The sequence below is a fragment of the Bos indicus genome, chromosome 8 (genome assembly GCF_029378745.1).
Source record: "Bos indicus isolate NIAB-ARS_2022 breed Sahiwal x Tharparkar chromosome 8, NIAB-ARS_B.indTharparkar_mat_pri_1.0, whole genome shotgun sequence".
NCBI lineage: Eukaryota > Metazoa > Chordata > Mammalia > Artiodactyla > Bovidae > Bos > Bos indicus.
Genome location: NC_091767.1, coordinates 82,620,049 through 82,641,716, shown reverse-complemented (window position 1 = coordinate 82,641,716; position 21,668 = coordinate 82,620,049). Strand labels below are relative to the sequence as shown.

Below are 21,668 nucleotides of genomic sequence, written 5' to 3'. Positions count from 1 at the left end.
CCATTTTGGCAGGAGAAATACTATTGTAATCTGTGCCATCTTTCTTAATCTCTTTGAGGCTAATTACTGGAGACACATTCATAGCTGGTGCAGATAATGCAGATTCCTATTCTGATCATTTGTACCCCTCACAAAATAGAGGAAGCTTTGAAGTGGATAATGTATGATGAAAAACAGCCTGATAGGATGGGTAGCCTGTCTGTTGTAGGCTACCAGGAGGTAGTGAAATTTTTATTATGCAATTTTGAATCTGTCTGCTGAGCTGGTTTTTCTCACCTTAGAAAACATATTACAGAACATACACCAGAACAAAGAGCAATGTGTATTTAACAGCCACATTCACCATTTTTTTCCGTAATCAAATGATTAGCCTTGATTTTTTGCTGTTGTTGTTTAGTTGCTAAGTCATGTCTGACTCTTTTATGACCCCATGGACTGTAGCCCACCAGGGAAGTCCTTAGCCTTGATTAGTCATTGAGAAAATGGAAATCAGGGAGGACATTTTCAAAGGCAATGGAAGGTCCCAATGGCTCTGACCTATTGAGAAGCCTGAGTTTGGATCCTAAGAATCACCAGAGGATCTGCCCCTTCCAGGAAGGTTCACTTGTTCCTGAGAATAGCACAGACTGTCAGAGCTGGGCATGTTGTATAGCCAAAGTCCCTCACATTGGTCTGATCACACTAACTTTGCCACAAAGACTTTTTTTAAAAAAAGTGCTCTTTCACTTGTTTTCTTCATTAAACCTTAAATAGTTAAGTCTGAGAGGCAGCAATGCTTTGGTTTACACATTTGTTCAAACAAAAGATTAAAAAAGAAATCTCTCTTTGGGTAAAGGCCAAACCCTGTAAACACATAAAAAAAGTCATAAACTTGCTTGTCTTTGCAAAGCAGGGAATCAGGAGTTCTATAAAAACATACAGCACATGTAAATAAATTCATTCAAATGGCACCTGAGAGTCCAAAATGACAAAGAACTTCAAGGATCTTTGTACAATTGTGAAAAAGTCCTTATCCTTCAAGTGATCATTCAAAATTTCTGCCTGGAGGTAGAAAATATTACTGTAAATGCAGTTTTCCAATACTCAACAAAAACCAAAGGCAACTGTGAGATACCCCTGAACTGCCTTCACTCAGACTCTGGAGAAAAGCCAGCTGGTTAGAGGACCCACCACAAATATACAATGAAGTATAATTTTCTGCATATGTTTAAAAATGTCATTCAAATCTGAAAAAACAAACTTAGATTCAAATTCAAACCTTCCCTCCCTCCCCTTTTTTTAGGTGGTAAAGGGAGATTAAAGTTTGTAATTATGGGTCTGTTTTCCTCCTGGAAGGAGTAACAGTTACAATTCAGTTTTATATATATATAGATACGTATGTATTTTCTTTTTTGGTAGTACTTTGCTTTCAGAGTGAGCCACAAAAGGACAGGCTGCCCTGAGCTTAGCTTCCTTTTTTTTGTGCACAACATCCATTTCTCACTGTCCAAGAAACTCATCTATTTGAAAGAACAAAGCGATGGCCTCTGGAGTACAGCTGACTACTGTGGGGCACACACCATAAACAGAAATGCAGAAGCCCTGTCTCCCTGGGACCTGGGAACCTGGAGGGACTGCCACAGCAGTCAACCTGTAGGAAAGGGCCAGGTGAGACGGTGGCAATCACCTTCAAAAAAGCCTGTGGACCAGCAACGGGGAGTTTCTGCTAATATAATCTCAGACCTTCATGGGAGGATGGCCAGGTAGTAGATTCCCCTCAATACTTCCTACACACAAAGGCTAGAGCAAGATCTAGGGCCTTCTGGGGTAGCTGTCTGAGCAAGGACTCGGCACTACAAGCCCTGGTGTCTAGGCCTTCCTTGGTCATTTATTGCGTAAATTTGGGAAAAGTCTTTTTTCCTTTTTTTAAAAAATCTTTTTGAGCCTCCTTATCCTAAGGAGTAATAAGGGATTTGGAGATCAGGATCTAGGGGATAAGAATTTGGATCCAGGACCCCTATCAGTCTCTTCCATATTTAAAGTTCACAATTCTACTAGTCTTTTTTAGGATCTCCAGTAAATTGTAATGAATAAGGTCCTTAGCATCTTATAATCCTGACTAAATTTTAAATCTTTACATATAATATTTATGTTAATATAAAAATGTCTATAAAGATTACTTGAAGGTTCTACACTAAATAATACTTGTTAGTGAAAAGACCACGGAAGGGTGGTGCTGATGGAAAAATTTTAAAGTCTTTCTTGGCAGGCACCTGCCCCTGCTTGCCTTCCCTGGCACTTCCCACAGGGAGCTTAGGCTCTCACTTCCTTCCTCTAGGCCTCCAACTAGAGTAAGTGTAGGCTTCTATGTAGGCTGATTCAGTTACAAGGCTATGGATGGCTCTCCAGTGTCTAGGAAAGAACATTTCAAGCACCGAGCCACAAATGACACTGGGACACTGTTACTAGTTGTGAAGCTGGATGCAGATTATTGTTTATAATCAAGTACTGAAAACTGAATAATTCTCCTTTTTAGGGAATTAGAGTAGGTTTCATATAACCACATCATTTTCAGTCTCTTCTATTCTGATATGCTTTCATGAGCCATGTAGCAGAGGAAGTTAAGTGTTCACACAGAGAAAGGCCAACTGAAAGTATGTTCCACTAAAACTGAATTTAATAATCAAGCGACCCTGTCCACATGGTCTAAGATGGCAATTCTGAAACTTTTTGGTTTTAGGACCATTGTATAGTTTAAAAATTAATGAGGACCCCAAAGAGATTTTGTTTATGTGGGTTATATCTACTGCAAGTTTAAAACAATTAATTTATTAAAAATAATTACGTGTGTTAACTTAAATAACTCTTTTTACCAACAAAAAGTTTATATTTTCCAAGGCAAACAAACAGAAAACTAACCAGAAGACTGACTATATTTTACATTTTTACAAATGTCTTTAGTAGCTGGCTTAATGAAAGACAGCTAGGTTCTCATATCTGCTTCTGCATTCAGTCTGCTGCAACAATACCGTCTTAGTTGGAGTATATGAATAAAACCAGCTTCATATAGATATATAATTGAAAAAGGGAAGAATATCTTCATAGCCTTTTCAGATAACTATAGATATTCTTTTTTGATACTTTATAAAAATTCAATCAAGGTTAGTTTCATGTAATATTTGAAACCACATCAGAATTTTTTACATTACTAAAATGAAAATTCATTGGTATATTTTGTACTTTGGCTGAATTTTTTCCCTATGCATGATTTTGTAATATAATTCACTGTTCATCTGGAAAACAGTAAGTCAGTTATGCGTATCTTCAAAATGTTGACACATTCAAATTATACAACATCAAAAAAGCATATTTGTTATTAAATATTTAGATATTGGGAATGGGTTATGGTCATGTGCTCAGGAAAGGCTGATTGCCCTCTCAGTTCTTAGCGGATGAACTGAGATTAATCAAGCCAGAATTACGTCCTGCCAGAAAGATTTTCCTCCAGAACAAAGGGAGAGACACACGAAGAGGAGCACAGCTTCCTGTCCTTGGATACATTTGTATGAGGAAACAGGTTCTTGAGATGTAGCATGTAACATGTAGATGTAACATGAGGAAAAAGGCTTCATGGAACTAAAAATTAACTGGCTAAGGACAGTGGAGAAAAAAATCAGAGAGGCTGATATCTTATGATGTCACTGGACTGTAGCATTACGCCTGGAAATATTTCCCTCCAGACTTGCTATTATGTGAATTAGTTAACAGCCTATTGCATAAGTTATTTTCAGATGGTTATTCTATTCTATGCTACTGAATGCATCCTGTGAAATGAAGTGAAAGTCACTCAGTCGTGTCCGACTCTTTGCGATCCCATACAGTCCATGGAATTCTCCAGGCCAGAATACTGGAGTGGGTAGCCTTTCCCTTCTGCAGATATATATAAGGTGTCACATAATACAATAAGTGCTAGAGCATACATACATGCATATACACACACAAGTAAAGATGAATTTGAGGAAAACATTTACATCGCTTTGGAGAAGACAGAGAAGAACTGTCACTAATGATACAAGGAGTTGGAGTTCAACAGGCAGACACAGGTAGAATGGAATTTTAAACAAAAGAAACACAAGAGCAAAGACATGGAAGGGTAAAAATCCACGGTGTGCTTGAAGACTGATTCATAAACTGAAGGATGACTAGGAAGAACCTGTTCAGCTTGCTACCCTCAGGGTCTAGTACAGTGCCCGGCACAAAGTTACTGTCAGTAATGCTGAATGAATGAATCAGAATGAGACTGGAAAAGCAGGCTAGCACCAAATTGAGACAAGCCTTACATGCCACAAAATAAAGACAACAAAACAGATATTTTATAGAACTTTGGAACACAGAAAATTACTCCCGAAAGTGATGGCTTGGATGGGGATATCTTTCTGACACCATTCTCCATGTTCTCCCTTCTTGAGTGGGTTTCCTATGCCAGAACTATGGTCAACAGATGACAGATAATGAGTGAAGATGAAGAATACCAGCATTTATGCTGCTCTTCCCTGGTGGCTCAGAGGAATGCGGGAGACCCGGGTTTGATCCCTGAGTTGGGAAGATCCCCTGGAGAAGGAAATGGCAACCCACTCCAGTACTCTTGCCTGGAGAATCCCATGGAGGGAGAGAAGCCTGGTAGGCTACAGTCCATGGGGTCACAAAAGAGTCAGACATGACTGAGCGACTTCACTTTCACTTTTCACTTTAAAATGATTAATGTCTTTATATCATCTGCTAGAATACTCCTTTTAACATTAATATGTGGAGCCTATACTCACAGTGAAAATTGTTGTGGGCATCTGCATTATGTAGTAATTTCTTGCAGGAATTACTAGTAACAAATGTTTTCTGAACTTCCACTCTGTATTGCCTGTTGCTAAGTGGTGATGCTAATGAACATGTACGCCGTGGTCCTGATCCTTAAGAAGTTTGTAACATACATGAGAAGACAGCAAACACTAACAAGGTGTCCACTACGTCTACAGTGATGATAGGCACAGAGAACGGGTGTGGAAGGAGCTTGGAATAGAGTGATCTCCGAAAACTGAGGTTTTATGGAGGGAGTGAAACTTGAACTGGGAGTGAAGGATCAGCCAGTAGATGATTTGGTTGGAGGTGTAGACTGAGTAAGTTTATTGAAGACCATGAATGACAGGCAAACCTGAGACTACTTCTAATTCAGATAAGGAGGGATTGTTTCCCTTGGCTGATTATAAATACATTCAGTAGCTCTGAACAATGCCAAGTCATTGCCAGAGGATTTTTAGGAAAATTCTGAGATTTGTTTATAGAAAAGATAGTTTAAACTATTTAATTTTCAGAACACAGTGATGGGGATCATTATACCCTGACAACAACTGAAAACCTAAATTATTCAAAAAGTATCAATTATATACAAGACACTATTTTAGGTCTCCAGAGTTATCAAATGAGAATCAGAGATATATTCTGCTATTTTTAAAGTCCAGAGTTTACTAGAAAAGAAGATGTATACTTACCTAACTGATAAAAATTTGGAAGTCATATGTTAGAATAACTAGGCCAAAGTACTATTACATGAAACAGAAAAAGCGTAAGAAGGACAGCTTCTGCTGCTGCTAAGTCGCTTCAGTTGTGTCCGACTCTGTGCGACCCCACAGATGGCAGCCCACCAGGCTCCACCGTCCCTGGGATTCTCCAGGCAAGAACACTGGAGTGGGTTGCCATTTCCTTCTCCAATGCCTGAAAGTGAAAAGTGAAAGTGAAGTCGCTCAGTCGTATCCGACTCTTAGTGACCCCATGGACTGCAGCCTACCAGGCTCCTCCATCCATGGGATCTTCCAGGCAAGAGTACTGGAGTGGGGTGCCGTTGCCTTCTCCGAAGAAGGAATTACCTACAGCTTATGTTGGAATTGGGGCAGGCTTTGTGAAAGAGTGACACAGCTGAGTTACATGCTGAGAGGTAGAGAGGTTTGGAGATTTGGGAGGTTAGGACAACAAAGGCTGAGTAGATACTGCCAAGTCTTACAGTATTTCTTGAGTCCAGATAGTTTTAACTATCTAAAAAAAGATTTTTAAAGGGAAAGATACATTCAGTCCACCTGAATTTTTTAACTGCTAAAGTGAGGGAAATTATTAATAGACAAGTTATCTTGAAAAATTAGACTGATTTTTCATATTGGAAAAGCAAAATAGAATTAAAAAAAAAAAAAAGGAAAATCTCCAAAGCAAAATAGAAAGTAAAGGAACTGGGGGAAAGCACAGGAGAAACCAGAAGGATTCAAAGACTACAGGGATTTAAGCTGACTGCCACTGTTGAGCCTGAGGGAAATCAATACCATCTCATTAAAAAGAAATCAGTAAAATAGTATTGTCTGCATTAGTCTCCAAGAATCCTTCAAGTTCTGAAATACTATGATTCCCTATCCTTATAATTTCGCTTTATTCATCCTATAAAACTCAGAATTCATATGTGTAGAGGCAGGATTCTCAGATAAGATGATAGGTGTTTCCATTAAGTGGCCATGTCCAATTGATGCCATGGTTTTCATAGAGGGATAAAATATACATTTGAAAAGGGCTATTATTAAGTGCTTAACATTCTGTTAAGTCACTAGGTAAAGTCAATCAGAGCTCAATGAGGCCTTATATCTCTAAGCCTTTATATTGTTACTTATGCTGAGATGCTCAGTCATGTTAGACTGTCTTCGACCTCATTATTATATCCCATCAGGCTCCTCTGTCTATGGGATTCTCTCAGCAAGGACACTGGAGTGGGGTGCCATTTTCTCCTCCAGGGGATCTTATTGACCCAGGAATTGAACCAGTGTCTCTTGCATCTCCTACATTGGCAGGTGGATTCTTTTAGAAAGCACTATTTGAAGAAATACTATTTTTAAACTATTTATAATCTTCCAACCACTCTAAACAGAGAAACTGTTCAAAGAAGCCTTATCAATCTTCTAAGCAACTGGAACAATGACCAGCTAGGAGAAGAGTTAGAATCAAGCTATTTCCTAATAAGCAAAGAATATTTTTATCAGCCCAGGCCATTGTCACATTAGCTTATAACTACTGTCAAATATAATTTTTTGCTACAGTATTCTTTATGATAAACCAGGCACAATTCAAGGTGGGTCCTTTATCTATAAAATTTGAGGACTGAACTAGATATCTTTTATGGTATTCTAACATAGTTTATTATTGGTGCTACTAACAGAGTCTGGCAGGCTATAGGGTCCATGGAGTTGCAAAGAGTCGGACAAAACTGAGCAACTAACACACACACTAATAACAAAAATAGTAACAGGTCATTGCATAGAATAAGAGAAAGAGCTTTACTCATCACCCCTACTAGTAAGCAATAAGTAATAATCATAAATACAATAATAAACATGTATGCCTTTCTGGTTAGAGAAGGAAATGGCAACCCACTCCAGTATTCTTGCCTGGAGAATCCCAGGGACGGCGGAGCCTGGTGGGCTGCCGTCTATGGGGTCACACAGAGTTGGATACGACTGAAGTGACTTAGCATAGCATGCCTTTCCAGAAAAGGAGTACGTCAAGGCTGTATACTGTCACCTGCTTATTTAACTTCTATGCAGAGTACATCATGAGAAACTGTGGGCTGGAAGAAGCACAAGCTGGAATCAAGATTGCCGGGAGAAATATCAATAACCTCAGATATGCAGATGACACCACCCTTATGGCAGAAAGTGAAGAAGAACTAAAGAGCCTCTTGATGAAAGTGAAAGAAAGAGTGAAAAAGTTGGCTTAAAGCTCAACATTCAGAAAATCAAGATCATGGCATCCAGTCCCATCACTTCATGGCAAATAGATGGGAAAACAGTGGAAACAGTGGCTGACTTTATTTTTCTGGGCTCCAAAATCACTGCAGATGGTGATTGCAGCCATGAAATTAAATGACGCTTACTCCTTGGAAGGAAAGTTATGATCAACCTAGATAGCATATTAAAAAGCAGAGACATTACTTTGTCAACAAAGGTCTATCTAGTCAAGGCTATGGTTTTTCCAGTAGTCATTATGGAGTTGGACTATAAAGAAAGCTGAGCACTGAAGAATTGATGCTTTTGAACTGTGGTGTTGGAAAAGACTCTTGAGAGTCCCTTGGACTACAAGGAGATCCAACCAGTCTATCCTAAAGGAGATCAGTCCTGGGTGTTCATTGAAAGGACTGATGTTGAAGCTGAAACTCCAATACTTTGGCCACCTGATGCGAAGAGCTGACTCATTTAAAAGACCCTTATGCTGGGAAAGATTGAGGGCAGGAGGAGAAGGGGATGACAGAGGATGAGATGGTTGGATGGCATCACCAACTCGATGGACATGGGTTTGGGTGGACTCTGGGAGTTGGTGATGGACAGGGAGGCCTGGCATGCTGTGGTTCGTGGGGTCGCAAAGAGTCAGACACGACTGAGCGACTGAACTGAACTGATGCCTTTCTGGCAAGAACTGAATGTGGTTTTGTCCCCATTGGCTCATTAGTGACATTACTCCAGCAATCCTGGTGACCTCACTGTGAGGAAGGATGCCCCAGCTTCTCATTGCCAAGAGCTAGAAGTGGAATACGTATTTACAGGTAACACCAGACTCTCATTCCTGTGCCTAGGTAACAGGTGATTTTCACAAATGACACTGTCTATCTCTCTGAATCAATCCTAGTTCTAAGGATAGAAATACAAAAGTCTTCTTCATGCCAACACTGGCCCCATAATTTTATACATACACACACACAACTTTAAAAATCTGATCTTTACTAAAATCACTTGGAAGAAAAACTTTCTGATGCAAATACTATAAAGTTAACATCTCAAGACAGAAGAATGATAAGACCATGAAAAATCCCACCCAGCAAGAGTTAATTCCACTGCATGGTGAAACCATACACTTTACTTACTGGACTACTTCATAAACCAGTCGTTTGTGAACAATTACTTTAAACCATCATGCCATTCACTCTCCTGAAAAATAGGCTAATGGAATGCTGTATCTCCCCAAAGTCTGCTTACTGTAAATAGCCCATCTCTCCTTGCTGACTCCAAAAGCTGTATAAACATACTGCAATCAAATCCACCATAGCTCATAAAAATCCTTTCTTTAAGTAACCTACAAAATGCCAATCTAATACAAATATGAGAAAGAGAAGTTCTTACTAAGACAACATTTTGTATTTACAGTATTCTGAACAGTGCTTAAACCTGCACTGGTTATATAAAAGACTCTGTCCCCCACGCCACCTCCGCCCCCAGGCTGACAGCATGCTTAGTTCTCTCATTTACACCACGCTGCAGTAACATAAAGAAGGGTTTACTATTAATCCAGGTTTTACTACAAAGCGACCCGTTATTTCTCTGTCAAAGACTGGCAAGAGTGCCAAGTGTCTGTCATCCCATTTAGGGGATTAAGTCTTCTTTTATAGTCTGGTACTTGTACCAATTTATAAAAATACAGATATAGTTTCTTCGAGTTGGTCACAGTCTATATTTTGGCTTGGATTCAGGCAACAGAGGTTGACTATGACAGCTGGCAGGAAACTGAGGGGAGAATACATCCTCCCCCTTTCAGTCACCACATCTCAGTTGCCATAGTGATTAATCCTTAATTGAATGCTGTCTTTGTATAATCTTTTCAGAAAACTTTAAGTAAGCTTAAGTTGAAAACATAACAGTTGACTGAAAAAATGAGGTACCACATCACACAGGTATGGTAGTTTTATGACAAACTTCCATATAGTAAAAGAACAAGTTAACTTTTATAAAGGTATTATCCATTTCTTCCAGTGCTTAAACATTCCTGTTTGGTCTAAGCTTAAGCCTGAATCACACAGGTTTTCCCTCTTAACAAACATCTTATCTTTTAAAATAAGCTGTTCTCAGAAACGGTTCTGAAATATCTAAGCACAACTGAATGTAAAGCAAGTTCTTATTTTATATAGTTTCGTACTGCTAAACAGGCATAATTAGAAATTTAAGGTTTTAATTCAACATATCTATCAAATATGTTCTGTAAGTAGAAATTAATTTATAAAAGTATACACTGTAAGAAACCAAAGGAAATATGGGAAAGACAGCATGTTTTAGAACTTTTCTTAATATATGGTTGAATTTGATTTGATTCATAGCTTTTGCCATTTTGGTTTCTAATAATTATATCAAAGGACTGAGAAACTCTGAAAGACTACAATATGTTATTTATGATTGCAGTGTACATTATTTCTCCTTTGTAAGTTTTTCATTTAGTATATTCCTTTGCAATTTAGTTAAAGGCTCTCACTTAGACTCAATTACAGTATTCCTTGGGAAGTAAAATACTTGCATATTGTGGCCGCTGTTAATCTTGTGTTGCCTTCATACAAATAAATAGGACTTAGTGTGTTTTCTTAGGAACTGAGGCAGCACATCTGCATCTGGCTGCAGACACAAACACATACACCGAGAGACCACACACGGACATCACACACACACACACACACACACACACACACACACACTCTTTTCAAACACAAAGGTCTCTAATAAATCTTTGATGACAGACATGAAGCGCTCAAAAGAATTCTCAGTAAATCAAAAGATTCTGGATGTAAACCCCAGAAGAAAGATACTGTACTGGAGCTGGGAGGTCCTGGGATATTTGGAGATTTCAGAAAGAAGAGGGTTGTCAATATTTCTAATACTATGGCTGAGCCTTTTTGCCTTCATCTTTAGTTTATTCTCTTTTCCTTCCATGATGGTTTAAAAGTTTTTTTTCTAGACTGCAACTCCATCACTGCCACCTATCACTACACAGCGAGCTGCAAAACCTCAGTGAGTGACATACACATCTCTAACCAAAGCTGGTGGTGTGTTTCAATGATTTACTCATTAAAGGTGTTGAAGTATCATCAACCAGATATGATAAAATCAGTGGCGGTGAACAGTTTTTTCCTTAGAAATTCTGTGAATGACTTTGAAATGTCATCAATATTTCAAATCATCTTTACAAATAGTTTTAGTAAAGAAAAACATGATACTACCATCATTCCATCTCACTGACTTTATTAGTTTCTAGTTTCCAGAAGAATTATAATGAAGAAAATCCTGAGTACTACATATAGAGATGCAAAACAACTAGTTTGATGGCAGAGTGCAGTCTCACTCATTTGAATGAATGTTGGCAGCCATGGAGATATCATGAGTTAGAAGCAATCACTTAAACTGATGAACCTAAGCAGAAACTAGATGTATCAACTCTAAACAGAAAAGTCACTAATAATTTTCACTCTAATACAGAAAAGCCTAAAATAAAATTAATATAAACTATAAAGCACTGAGTGACTTTGTTTTCATAAACAAAAACTTAGTCACATATAAAAATTTGAAAAATACTATATTAATAGCATAAGCATTCTTAGTTTTTTATTTAAAAGGAAGTTCAAAGCCCCAGACGGACTAGCACCACCCATTCTTTTACTTATAGTTAAATATGATTGCAGGGCTTCCCTGGTGGCTCAGTGGCAAAGAATCTGCCTGCAATGCAGGAGATGCAGGTTTGATCCCTGGGTCAGGGAGATCCCCTAGAGGAGGGCATGGCAACCCACTCCACTATTCTTGCCTGGAGAATCTCCTGCACAGAGGAACCTAGCAGGCTGCAGTCCACGAGGCTGCAAAAAGTCAGACATGACTGAAGCGACTGGGCACGCAAGACTGTTTATAGATTATTTGTCCTTGTTGATTTTCACCTTCTAGGGAAGTTAAAGACCTGACATCAGTCTTATCCATGGGTTGCAATGACAATACTTACTATTCATTAACTGCTTACTTTCTGTCAGATACTGTTTAAAGCATTTTATAGGCATTACCTCATTTAGTCTTCACAAGAACCTTTTGAAGTAAGAAGTATAATTACCTGCATTTTAAGCGCAAGAAAATTGAGGCAGAGAAGGTAAGTAACTTTTTCATGGTCACAAAGGAAGTATGTATCAGGTAGAGTTATAATTCAGACAGACATCTGAATAGATTCCATGCCACAGACCAGTTATAACCATCAAAATGCCTCTGCCTTGAGAAGATTACAGAGCTCAACAAATTGAAGATGTCTCATTATATGAATTCTTTTATTTACTTCTAAATAAACTGAAAGGAGAAAAGCATGAGGTACGTCCAGGGGCTGGGTTTTATGTAAAAAATACAATAGGTTTAGTTTTCGACATTGGTGAAAAACTAAGAACATCCTAAGTATGTATGATCACTATCTATTTTGAAAACTGATTTTCATATACCAAGACCTTTCTTTTTATGAATCTATCCATTTATTTACATTTTTATTGGAGTATAGTTGATTCATAATGCTGTGTTAGTTTCAGATGTACAGCAAAATTCACTGCTGATTTCATCAATTATACATATACACATATCCCTTCTTTTTTAGATTCTTATCCCATATAAGTCATTACGGAGTACTGAGAAAAGTTCCCTGTGCTCCACACTAGGTCCTAATTAGTTACCTATTTTACATGTAGCAGTATATACCCAAGATCTTTCTTTTTTGATGATAAGTTTATAATGCTGTCCTCAAGTGGTTGTTGTACATAAATAATACAATACAGCTTTCAAGATGCTGAGGTATAATGATACTATTAACTTGATGTATTAAATGATATAGGTCATTTAATATGGGGACTAAATCTTATTGTCTGAATTTTATTGTATCAAGTATTGATTTAAAGAAGTTAGCTGATGAAATCGGAGAAGGCAATGGCACCCCACTCCAGTACTCTTGCCTGGAAAATCCCATGGATGGGGGAGCCTGGTGGGTTGCAGTCCATGGGGTTGCTACAAGTCAGACACGACTGAGCAACTTCCCTTTCACTTTTCACTTTCATGCATTGGAGGAGGAAATGGCAACCCACTCCAGAATTCTTGCCTAGAGAATCCCAGGGATGGGGGAGCCTGGTGGGCTGCTGTCTATGGGGTCGCACAGAGTCGGACACGACTGAAGCAACTTAGCAGCAGCAGCAGCTGATGAAATGAGTATGTTTATATAGACCGTTCTTGCCCTGCTAGCATTGGTGGCATGGGATTGGCCTTCCAGCTTAATGGCTTTAAAACTTCCCTGAATATTTTTTATACCTACCATGATTCAGTCATTAAACACCAGATTTCTTCGTATTCCTTGAACAAGTACTGCTAAATTGGTCTATGTGTGATGAGAGAGATATATGGCCTCAAAAGGCATATCAGAAACTCCAGGGGCAGGGTATTCCCATTTGTTTCTCCTGGCAAGAAATGCCCCTCACTCTGAACATCACTGTGAAGAAACAAGGTTTCTGGTGAGATTGTACTGTCCATCTCAAGAACGTTCAGGCTAAAAAAGGTTGAAAACTATTTGCATTGCTAATGTAAAGATGAAACTCCCTTCCCACCATTCCCAGTTAAAAGCAAAGTATACTTCCATCAGTGGTTTCCCTGGTGGCTCAGTGGTAAAGAATCTACCTGCAATGCAGGAGACACGGGTTCAGTCCCTGGGTTGGAAAGATCCCCTGGAGAAGGAAATGGCAACCGACTCCAATATATTTGACTGGAGAATCCCATGGAGAGAGGAGCCTGGCAGGCTATAGTCCATGGGGTCGCAAAAAGGTCAGACTTGACTTAACAACTAAACAGCAAACAACAAAAAATATTTCTATCATGTTCCATTTTACAACTTGCCTTATGAAGGTTCCAAAGGGACTTTTTACTGCTTCTTGGTCCATTTTTGGAGGTATTATATGGCTATAAATTCCTTCTCTGAGAAATATTTAAATAAGCTAGTGATCAATATCCAGTTAAATTACTGTATTAACATGTACTACAGAATTTGCCAAGTTTTCTGACCTTTCACATTAAAGTCTGTTTGGAAAAGAACATGGTTTTAATAAAAGACATGGTTTAAAAGAAAAAAAAAAAACCTAATAAAAAATTAGCTGTCTGTTTAAAAGATTCTGATATGCTCCTCATTTTAATATAGCAAATTTATGGCAAACCCAGCACATCTCTGCCTTTTTCATATAGCTTCTACAAGGTAGTACAACTGTAGAAATGCTGTCTACAGTACTGCTTGAGATATGGTATACTCCTAGGTAAAGTGAGAATATAAAAAAGTAGCATACTTGGGTCATGAAAGTGCTTCTATATGATTTGCATTTTGGAACTAGGCCTTTGGATTACATCAAAAAATGCTAAAGCACAGCCTTTCAAAGCCCAGTATTACAATAACTCTAAGAATACTACAAGACAATGTGCTCAGTCGCTTCAGTTGTGTCCGACTCTTTGCGACCCCATGGACCGTATGCTGCCAGGCTCCTCTGTCCATGGGGTTGTCCAGGTAAGAATGCTAGAGTGGGTGGCCACGCCCTCCTCCAGGAGATCTTCCTGACCCAGGGATTGTATCTCCTGTGTTTCCTGCACTGCAGGCGGATTCTTTACCATTGAGCCACCAAGGAAATTATAAGACAACTGACTGTTGTCATGTAGTGGTCCCCATTCAAAGTGCCACGTGACAATTCTTTCAAATTAAGCACTAGGAAAAGCTTTGCTCCTTTTCAGAAGAACTGTTTTTGTGTGTTTGTTTTCATTTTTTTTTTCCTTTAAGGACATTTAGCTCAGCATTTCTCAGCAGGGCGTTATGGCATTTTGGGCAGAACAATTCTTGGCATGTGGGATGCTTCCCCACCTACCCTCCTGGGCCTTCCCGCACCCCATGACAGCCCTGCCTCCAGACTTTAATGCCAGTCAGGCACTCTGTCATCGTGACCACCCAAACTGTCCACATTTCCAAATGGACTAGTTAAGAAAATACTAAATACATTGTTCATTTCCTTTGTTTTGTCTACCAGGAGACTCAATCAAATTTGCCATTAAAAAATGTATCTGAGTAAGTATAGTATATCTTACCTACCTGCATTCTAATCTTATATATTTGCATTCTAACTTCCTCCCAGCCTTGAACTTCTATCTTAATTTCTATTTTCCTTGGTCATGAATTTTTATTCTGACTTAATTAAAATGATCCAAAATCTTTGTCAAACCAGATGTGTTCCTGTGCTCAGTCATGTCCAATTCTCTGTGACCCCATGGACTGTAGTCTGCCAGGCTCCTCTGTCCATGGAATTTTCCAGGCAGGAATATTGGAGTGGGCTGCCATTGCCTTCTCCAGGTGATCTTTCCAACCCAGGGATCGAACCCACATCTTCTGCATTGGCAGGCAGATTCTATATGACTGTGCCACCTGGAAAGCCCCCAAACCAGATGGGGTACAAATAAATGAAGATAGCTTGATAGTTCAGAGGTATTTTCCCCACTTCATTCCAAAAGTAGCACTAACTTGAAACAGAGTGTCACTGTTATATACAATACCAATTTTTCACTTGTACACCTAAAGTGGTAGAAAAACTACTCTTCAGACATTTAGCTCTCAGGAATTAAGAAAGAATAATAAGCCAAAGGTCAAGAAGCAACAGTTAGAACTGGACATGGAACAACAGACTGGTTCCAAATCGGGAAAGGAGTATATCAAGGCTGTATTTTGTCACCCTGCTTATTAAACTTACATGCAGAGTACATCGTGCGAAATGCCAGGCTGGAGGAAGCACAAGCTGGAATCAAGACTGCCGGGAGAAATATCAATAACCTCAGATATGCAGATGACACCACCCTTATGGCAGAAAGTGAAGAACTAAAGAGCCTCTTGATGAAAGTGAAAGAGGAGAGTGAAAAAGTTGGCTTAAAGCTCAACATTCAGAAAATGAAGATCATGGCATCTGGTTCCATCACTTCATGGCAAATAGATGGGGAAAAGTGGAAACAGTGGCTGACTTTATTTTTTGGGGCTCCAAAATCACTGCAGATGGTGATTGCAGCCATGAAATTAAAAGATGCTTGCTCCTTGGAAGAAAAGTTATGACCAACCTAGATAGCATATTAAAAAGCAGAGACATTACTTTGCTAACAAAGGTCCATCTAGTCAAAGCTATGGTTTTTCCAGTAGTCATGTATGGTTGTGAGAGTTGGACTATAAAGCAAGCTGAGAGTTGAAGAACTGATGCTTTTGAACTGTGGTGTTGGAGAAGACTCTTGAGAGTCCCTTGAAAAGCAAGGAGATCCAACCAGTCTATCCTAAAAGAGATTAATCCTGAGTATTCATTGGCAGGACTGATTGATGCTAAAGCTGAAACTCCAATACTTTGGCCACCTGATGCGAAGAGCTGACTCACTGGAAAAGACTCTGACGCTGGGAAAGATTGAAGGTGGGAGGAGAAGGGGACAACAGAGGATGAAATGGTTGGATGGCATCACCAACTCAATGGACATGAGTTTGAGTAGGCTCTGGGAGATGGTGATGGCCAGGGAAGCCTGGTGTGCTGTAGTCCATGGGGTTTCAACGAGTTGGACACAACTGAATGACTGAACTGAATAAGCCGAAGAGAAGAAGATACTTTTTAAAACTTTTGATGTAAGTGTGTAAATAAAGTATCACTTTCATTTAAGTTATATTTCTATAAAACAGCAATTTTAAATGAGAAGAGCCCTTGGCTCAGGAAACTCAAACAGGGGCTCTGTATCAACCTAGAGGGGTGGGATGGGGAGGGAGATGGGAGGGAGGTTCAAAAGGGAGGCAATATATGTATACCTATGGCTGACACGACTGAGCGACTGAACTGAATTGAACTGATGGCTGATTCATGTTGAGGTTTGACAGAAAACAGCAAAATTCTATAAAGCAATTATCCTTCAATAAAAAATAAATTAATTTAAAAAATCCTTTTGTTAAAAATACAAATTCTGTTTTTGTATGTGTCTTCATTTTAGATGAAAAATTACAGAAGAAATCTAATGATACACTTTACTTTTTCCATATGAGCAGTAGTAGTTTTGGTTCTGATTAAACTAATTCCCTCATAGTCCTCATTTTTGGCAAACATTCACTAAACAAACTATCAAGCAACTCAACATTATTAGGCATTTAGATACAGATTTGTCTTTTAATATAAAACATTTTGTGAATACAGTGCCCCAAATAGTATTTTGCTTTTTACACTTATTTATAAGTCATTTATAATCTTATTGGTACTTTTGAGGGGGTACTTAGAGAAGATCCTATCAAGGAACCTCTGTGAAAATGATATAAAAACTAGAGGTATATTATCTTCTTACCTTAGAAGTGCAAACAGCTATGTTAGCAGGAAGCTGAGAAAACTGCTTCAGTTCAAATACATCACGTGCCGCCCATCGACTCATGTGATTTTCAGCTTTGCTTGACCCAATCACATTCTGGTTTGAGTGAATGTAAGCCACTTCCTGAACACCATCTAAGAAATAATTGATGTTTATTAACTGATGTCTTATGATGAAACAATATAGTTCAAGATATACTTTAAAAATTATCAGCAACACATTTAAAACAGCTTATGCTTATTTTAATCTTCAAGAAAAACACTGAGTTTATATGTCAATATCTCAATATTCTTTTTAAAAAATTGAAAAGAGTTCCAATATATTTTTAAACTCTTAGGTTAACTTAGAAATGACTTTGCCCTCTCATATAAGAATTTTTGATATCAGGTAACAATTTTTAGATTTAAGCGTGAAATGAGGAAAAGTCATTGTAGAAGATTGTTTCTACGAATTTGTCATCTCTGTTGATGTAAAAAAAATGTTTACTAATTTAAAAGTAGTGCTAACCTCATCTGTTCCTTTAAACAAGTACTTGATTACAGTTATGAAGTAGGAGCATGGGGTTTATGACCAGGGAATTTTGGTCAGCTTTGTTCAGTTTTATTGTTTGTAAATTGTCTTTTTTGTACATATGCCCAGAGATTGTCAAGATTTGGAGGTTTTTAGGAAATGAAAAAAATTAACTTACAGCTTTTATCTAAAAGAAGTTTAAAAAATGGCTACTTTTTTTTTTTAATTGCTTTGCTGCTAGGCACCTATAATTTACTTTTAAATTGTTGTCATTAAAAGAGAAGGCTAGAATTGAAGTCTATAAAACTCCCTCAAACACCTCTGACAGTGACCCTCAATATGCCCTTCAACGCTTGTGCTTTTTCAGCCCTGAAACTCTGTCAGAATTGCCAATCATGAGAAAACAAGATGTTGTTAAATGACTAAAAGAGCAACCAAGATAATTTTCTCCTTAAATTTTGAAATATCAGTTAGGGTGTATATAGCAACAGTTTAAAACCATCCAAAGAATTCTTCTGGTAAAAAACTGACTCAGATAGTATTCTTAATTTTAATGACACATTTTATACATTCAAAATAGGTTCCACACAAACCATTACATCTTTTATATAGTAAAAAAAAAAAAGAAAAAAAAAACAACCCCAACTTGGCTGCTCTTTAAAACAAAAGTTCATGCAATAATTCTTCAAACCTAAAATCTAATTGTTGCACACAAACCAAAGGATAGTCTAGTATTGGTATTCCCTACTTCTTGAACATTTGCTTTTTACCACTTAGCTTTTCTGAAAAACTTACATTAGTACCTGTTTTCACTCTAACAGAAAGAAATCCGAAGAAGATTTTCACTTTTATGAAAAAGGGCAAAAAGCAAAACAGTGTTTGTTTGTAGCCAGACCTTAAAGAGGCAGCATACTCCTCAGGAGCAAGCATGGCCCTGCGAAGCTCCTTTACAGGAACAACACTCAGGATCTCAGCGTTAAGCCATCAGAACTTTGAATTGTGTTGGTGAGTATCTGTGCTTTACCTGGATTTACCTCGTGTGACCATTAACAAGATTTATCCTAAGGTAATTGCTTCTTTGCTTTACGCCATTTCAGTTTATGAAAAATTACATAAGGCGGCTCTACTTTTCCATAGCAGGGCAAAATAGTATGTATCATAGTGAACTTTTAAATGAAGACTACTAAAAACCACAAGAGAAAGCTTGTTTTGTCAAACACAATTATTAAAGTTTGTACATCAAAATATCAGATTCTTTCTGGTGATTTTTTGGGGGAATAAATCAAGACACTTCTGAAAGCAAAGCTAACTCAAAAATCACTAATCTGATTGTCAGCAGATGATGGTAAGGGGAAGCAGTTTTTCCAGCTCTCTAAAACATGAGAGTAACCAGACTGCAAAACCCAAAGCCAAGGACAACGCTTACAACAAAATTAGATGATAAGATATTCCTACTAGCTCTAAAATACAAGAAGCTAGGCTCAGCTCACTAGTAGCTACACACTCTGTAGGCATCAGGGCCTGTGTGAAGGAGAAAGGAAAGGGCAGGGTGGCATCTGATGGATCTGAAAACAGGAGACTCTAGCACAACAGGCTACCTGGAGATCAGCAGCTGTATTTGGGAAGATGTTCCATTCTCTAAAGCTGAGTACAGAGTACATGGGGCTTGCCTAAGGGGCTAGGGCAGGCTAGCCCTAAGGAACTCCCCAAACTGACCCCCTAGGGCTCCCAGGCCAGGGTCAAGTAAGAAGGAAAAACTGCTAGGGTGAAGTAAACGTGAACAGAATAGGAAGAATAGGAACGAGGAAAAGAGATGGTCGAGAGCAAAGCAGGGGAAATGGTTAGAAACAATAAATCCCAATACTGTTTTGAACACTATGCAAAAATTACAAATATGAATCTCTGTGAAATTAGAAAAGATTTCCTAAATTCTGCCTCATTTTTAAAAATTCAGGGGAAAGAATTTGTATAAAAATGAGCAAAGGGTCAAATCTCATAAAAATTATAATGGAAAAGAGAATAAGCAGCAGAATAACATCCCTAAATGCCAGAAAGACAAGCTTACAAAACAAATTGTAACTAATTTCAAAATTAGGTAAAAGACTTCAAGAAAATGGTAAAACATAGGGATCAGCAATACAAATCAGACTTTTAACTACAAAGGGCACAAACTGTTATTAACAAGAATCTCAGAGAATATTACTCTTATGAGTACTTTCTGGGATCTACTAGAAATAAGAGATCTATTAGAATATAAGCTTCAGACAATCAAAATGACTAGAGAGACACTGACATGAAGACTAATGAGAAGCATTAAATTTATAGTTACCTGCAAACCAAGAATAAAAGTCTAAGAGGAGAGCGTATAATGCAGTAACTGTATTCTGACAGTGAACACATAACATATCCGTTTTAAAAACAGGCAAAAATGGGAGAGCATATGGGTAGTCAGCCCCAAACATTAATGTTTCCAGGAATCACACTACAATAGTATTGATAGTTTTATTATTTGACTTTTGTGTAATATGGATACAAAATGAGTAATTATGGGACATTATAATTAAATCATTCCCTGTGTGCTTAAGAACCAGGATTATCAGTAGAGAAGAAAAAGTATGTAAATATGATAGAGAAGAGGTTAAGTAAAAGCTCTAGGTGTACTCAGTCACTCAGCTGTGTCCAACTATTTGCGACCTCATGTAGCCCACCAGGCTCCTCTCTGTCCGTGGGGATTCTCCAGGCAAGAATATTGGAATGAGTTGCCATGCCCTCCTCCAGGGGATCTTCCCAAGCCAGGGATCAAACCCAGGTCTCCCACACTGCAGCAGATTCTCTACCATCTAAGCCACGAGGGAAGCCCAAGAATACTGGAGTGGGTAGCCTATCCCTTCTTTATACCCCCAAATAAAGAATAAATATGGAAGCATGAAAATGAACTCATGAAGTATTGTATTTTATCTCATATATAAAAATACATACATGTCACACATATATAAACTCACATATACATATATATACACACACACACACAATTTATAATAAACACAATTTATCCACTAAAAAGACCCAGAAATAATAACTAAGCAAGTAGTAGCAATGATCATTTCTAGCACCAGATTGTGGTCTTAAAACACACTTTGTCACTAAAAGAAACCAAGACTTCTTAGAGAAATGACTGATTTTAGGTCTGAGGCAGAAAATGCATGAGATGATCCTGGAGTATTGTGTAATACTAGATCGCTATCAAAGATGATTAGCATCACGTCAAAGATCTAAGGAATCAAAATGCTCATGTTTAAAGGCTCCCACTGTCCAAAGATGGGAAAATTGAGCCTCAATAATGGTACTAATTGAAATGAATTTAGACTCATTAAATGTGCTTGAATCAATTAATAAAAGAAATTGAAGGATGACTAAAAGTTGGTAAAGAAATGACTTTTTCCTACCTTATCTAGATGAACTGTACCACTGGGTAAGTAATAGTAGATGAGGGGAAGTACTGCCTCACAAAAGCATTCTAACAAATGAAAAAGAAATGAGAAGTAGAAACCATCATTGTGCTACTCTGAGTGAGAATGGCTGCTAAGATCATAAAGAGACAAACCAGCAAACATTTTGTCAAACACTAACATTCAGAAAACTAAGATCATGGCATCCGGTTCCATCACTTCATGGCAAATAGATGGGGAAACAGTGGAAACAGTGGCAGACTTTATTTTTTTGGGCTCCAAAATCACTGTAGATGGTGACTGCAGCCATGAAATTAAAAGACACTTACTCCTTGGAAGGAAAGTTATGATCAACCTAGATAGCATATTAAAAAGCGGAGACATTACTTTGCCAACAAAGGTCCGTCTAGTCAAGGCTATGGTTTTTCCAGTGATCATGTATGGATGTGAGAGTTGGACTATAAAGAAAGCTGAGCACTGAAGAACTGATGCTTTT

At 38.1% G+C, this 21,668-nt stretch overlaps 1 protein-coding gene across 2 annotated transcripts in view; it reads right to left on the bottom strand.

The window, feature by feature from the left end:
* ERCC6L2 (ERCC excision repair 6 like 2) overlaps positions 1–21,668 on the bottom strand; it is a 149,669-nt gene that overhangs the window by 17,820 nt on the left and 110,181 nt on the right. The window contains exons 17-18 of one of the 2 annotated variants that reach the window (XM_070795088.1): positions 17,193–17,347; positions 7,999–8,577 (exon numbers count right to left, since the gene is read on the bottom strand). In XM_070795088.1, coding sequence (XP_070651189.1) covers positions 8,014–8,577; positions 17,193–17,347 — 719 coding nt within the window. In that variant the 3' untranslated portion in view covers positions 7,999–8,013. Of the gene's footprint in view, positions 1–7,998; positions 8,578–17,192; positions 17,348–21,668 lie in introns of those variants that run through there. The other variant, XM_070795087.1, reaches the window with a different exon arrangement.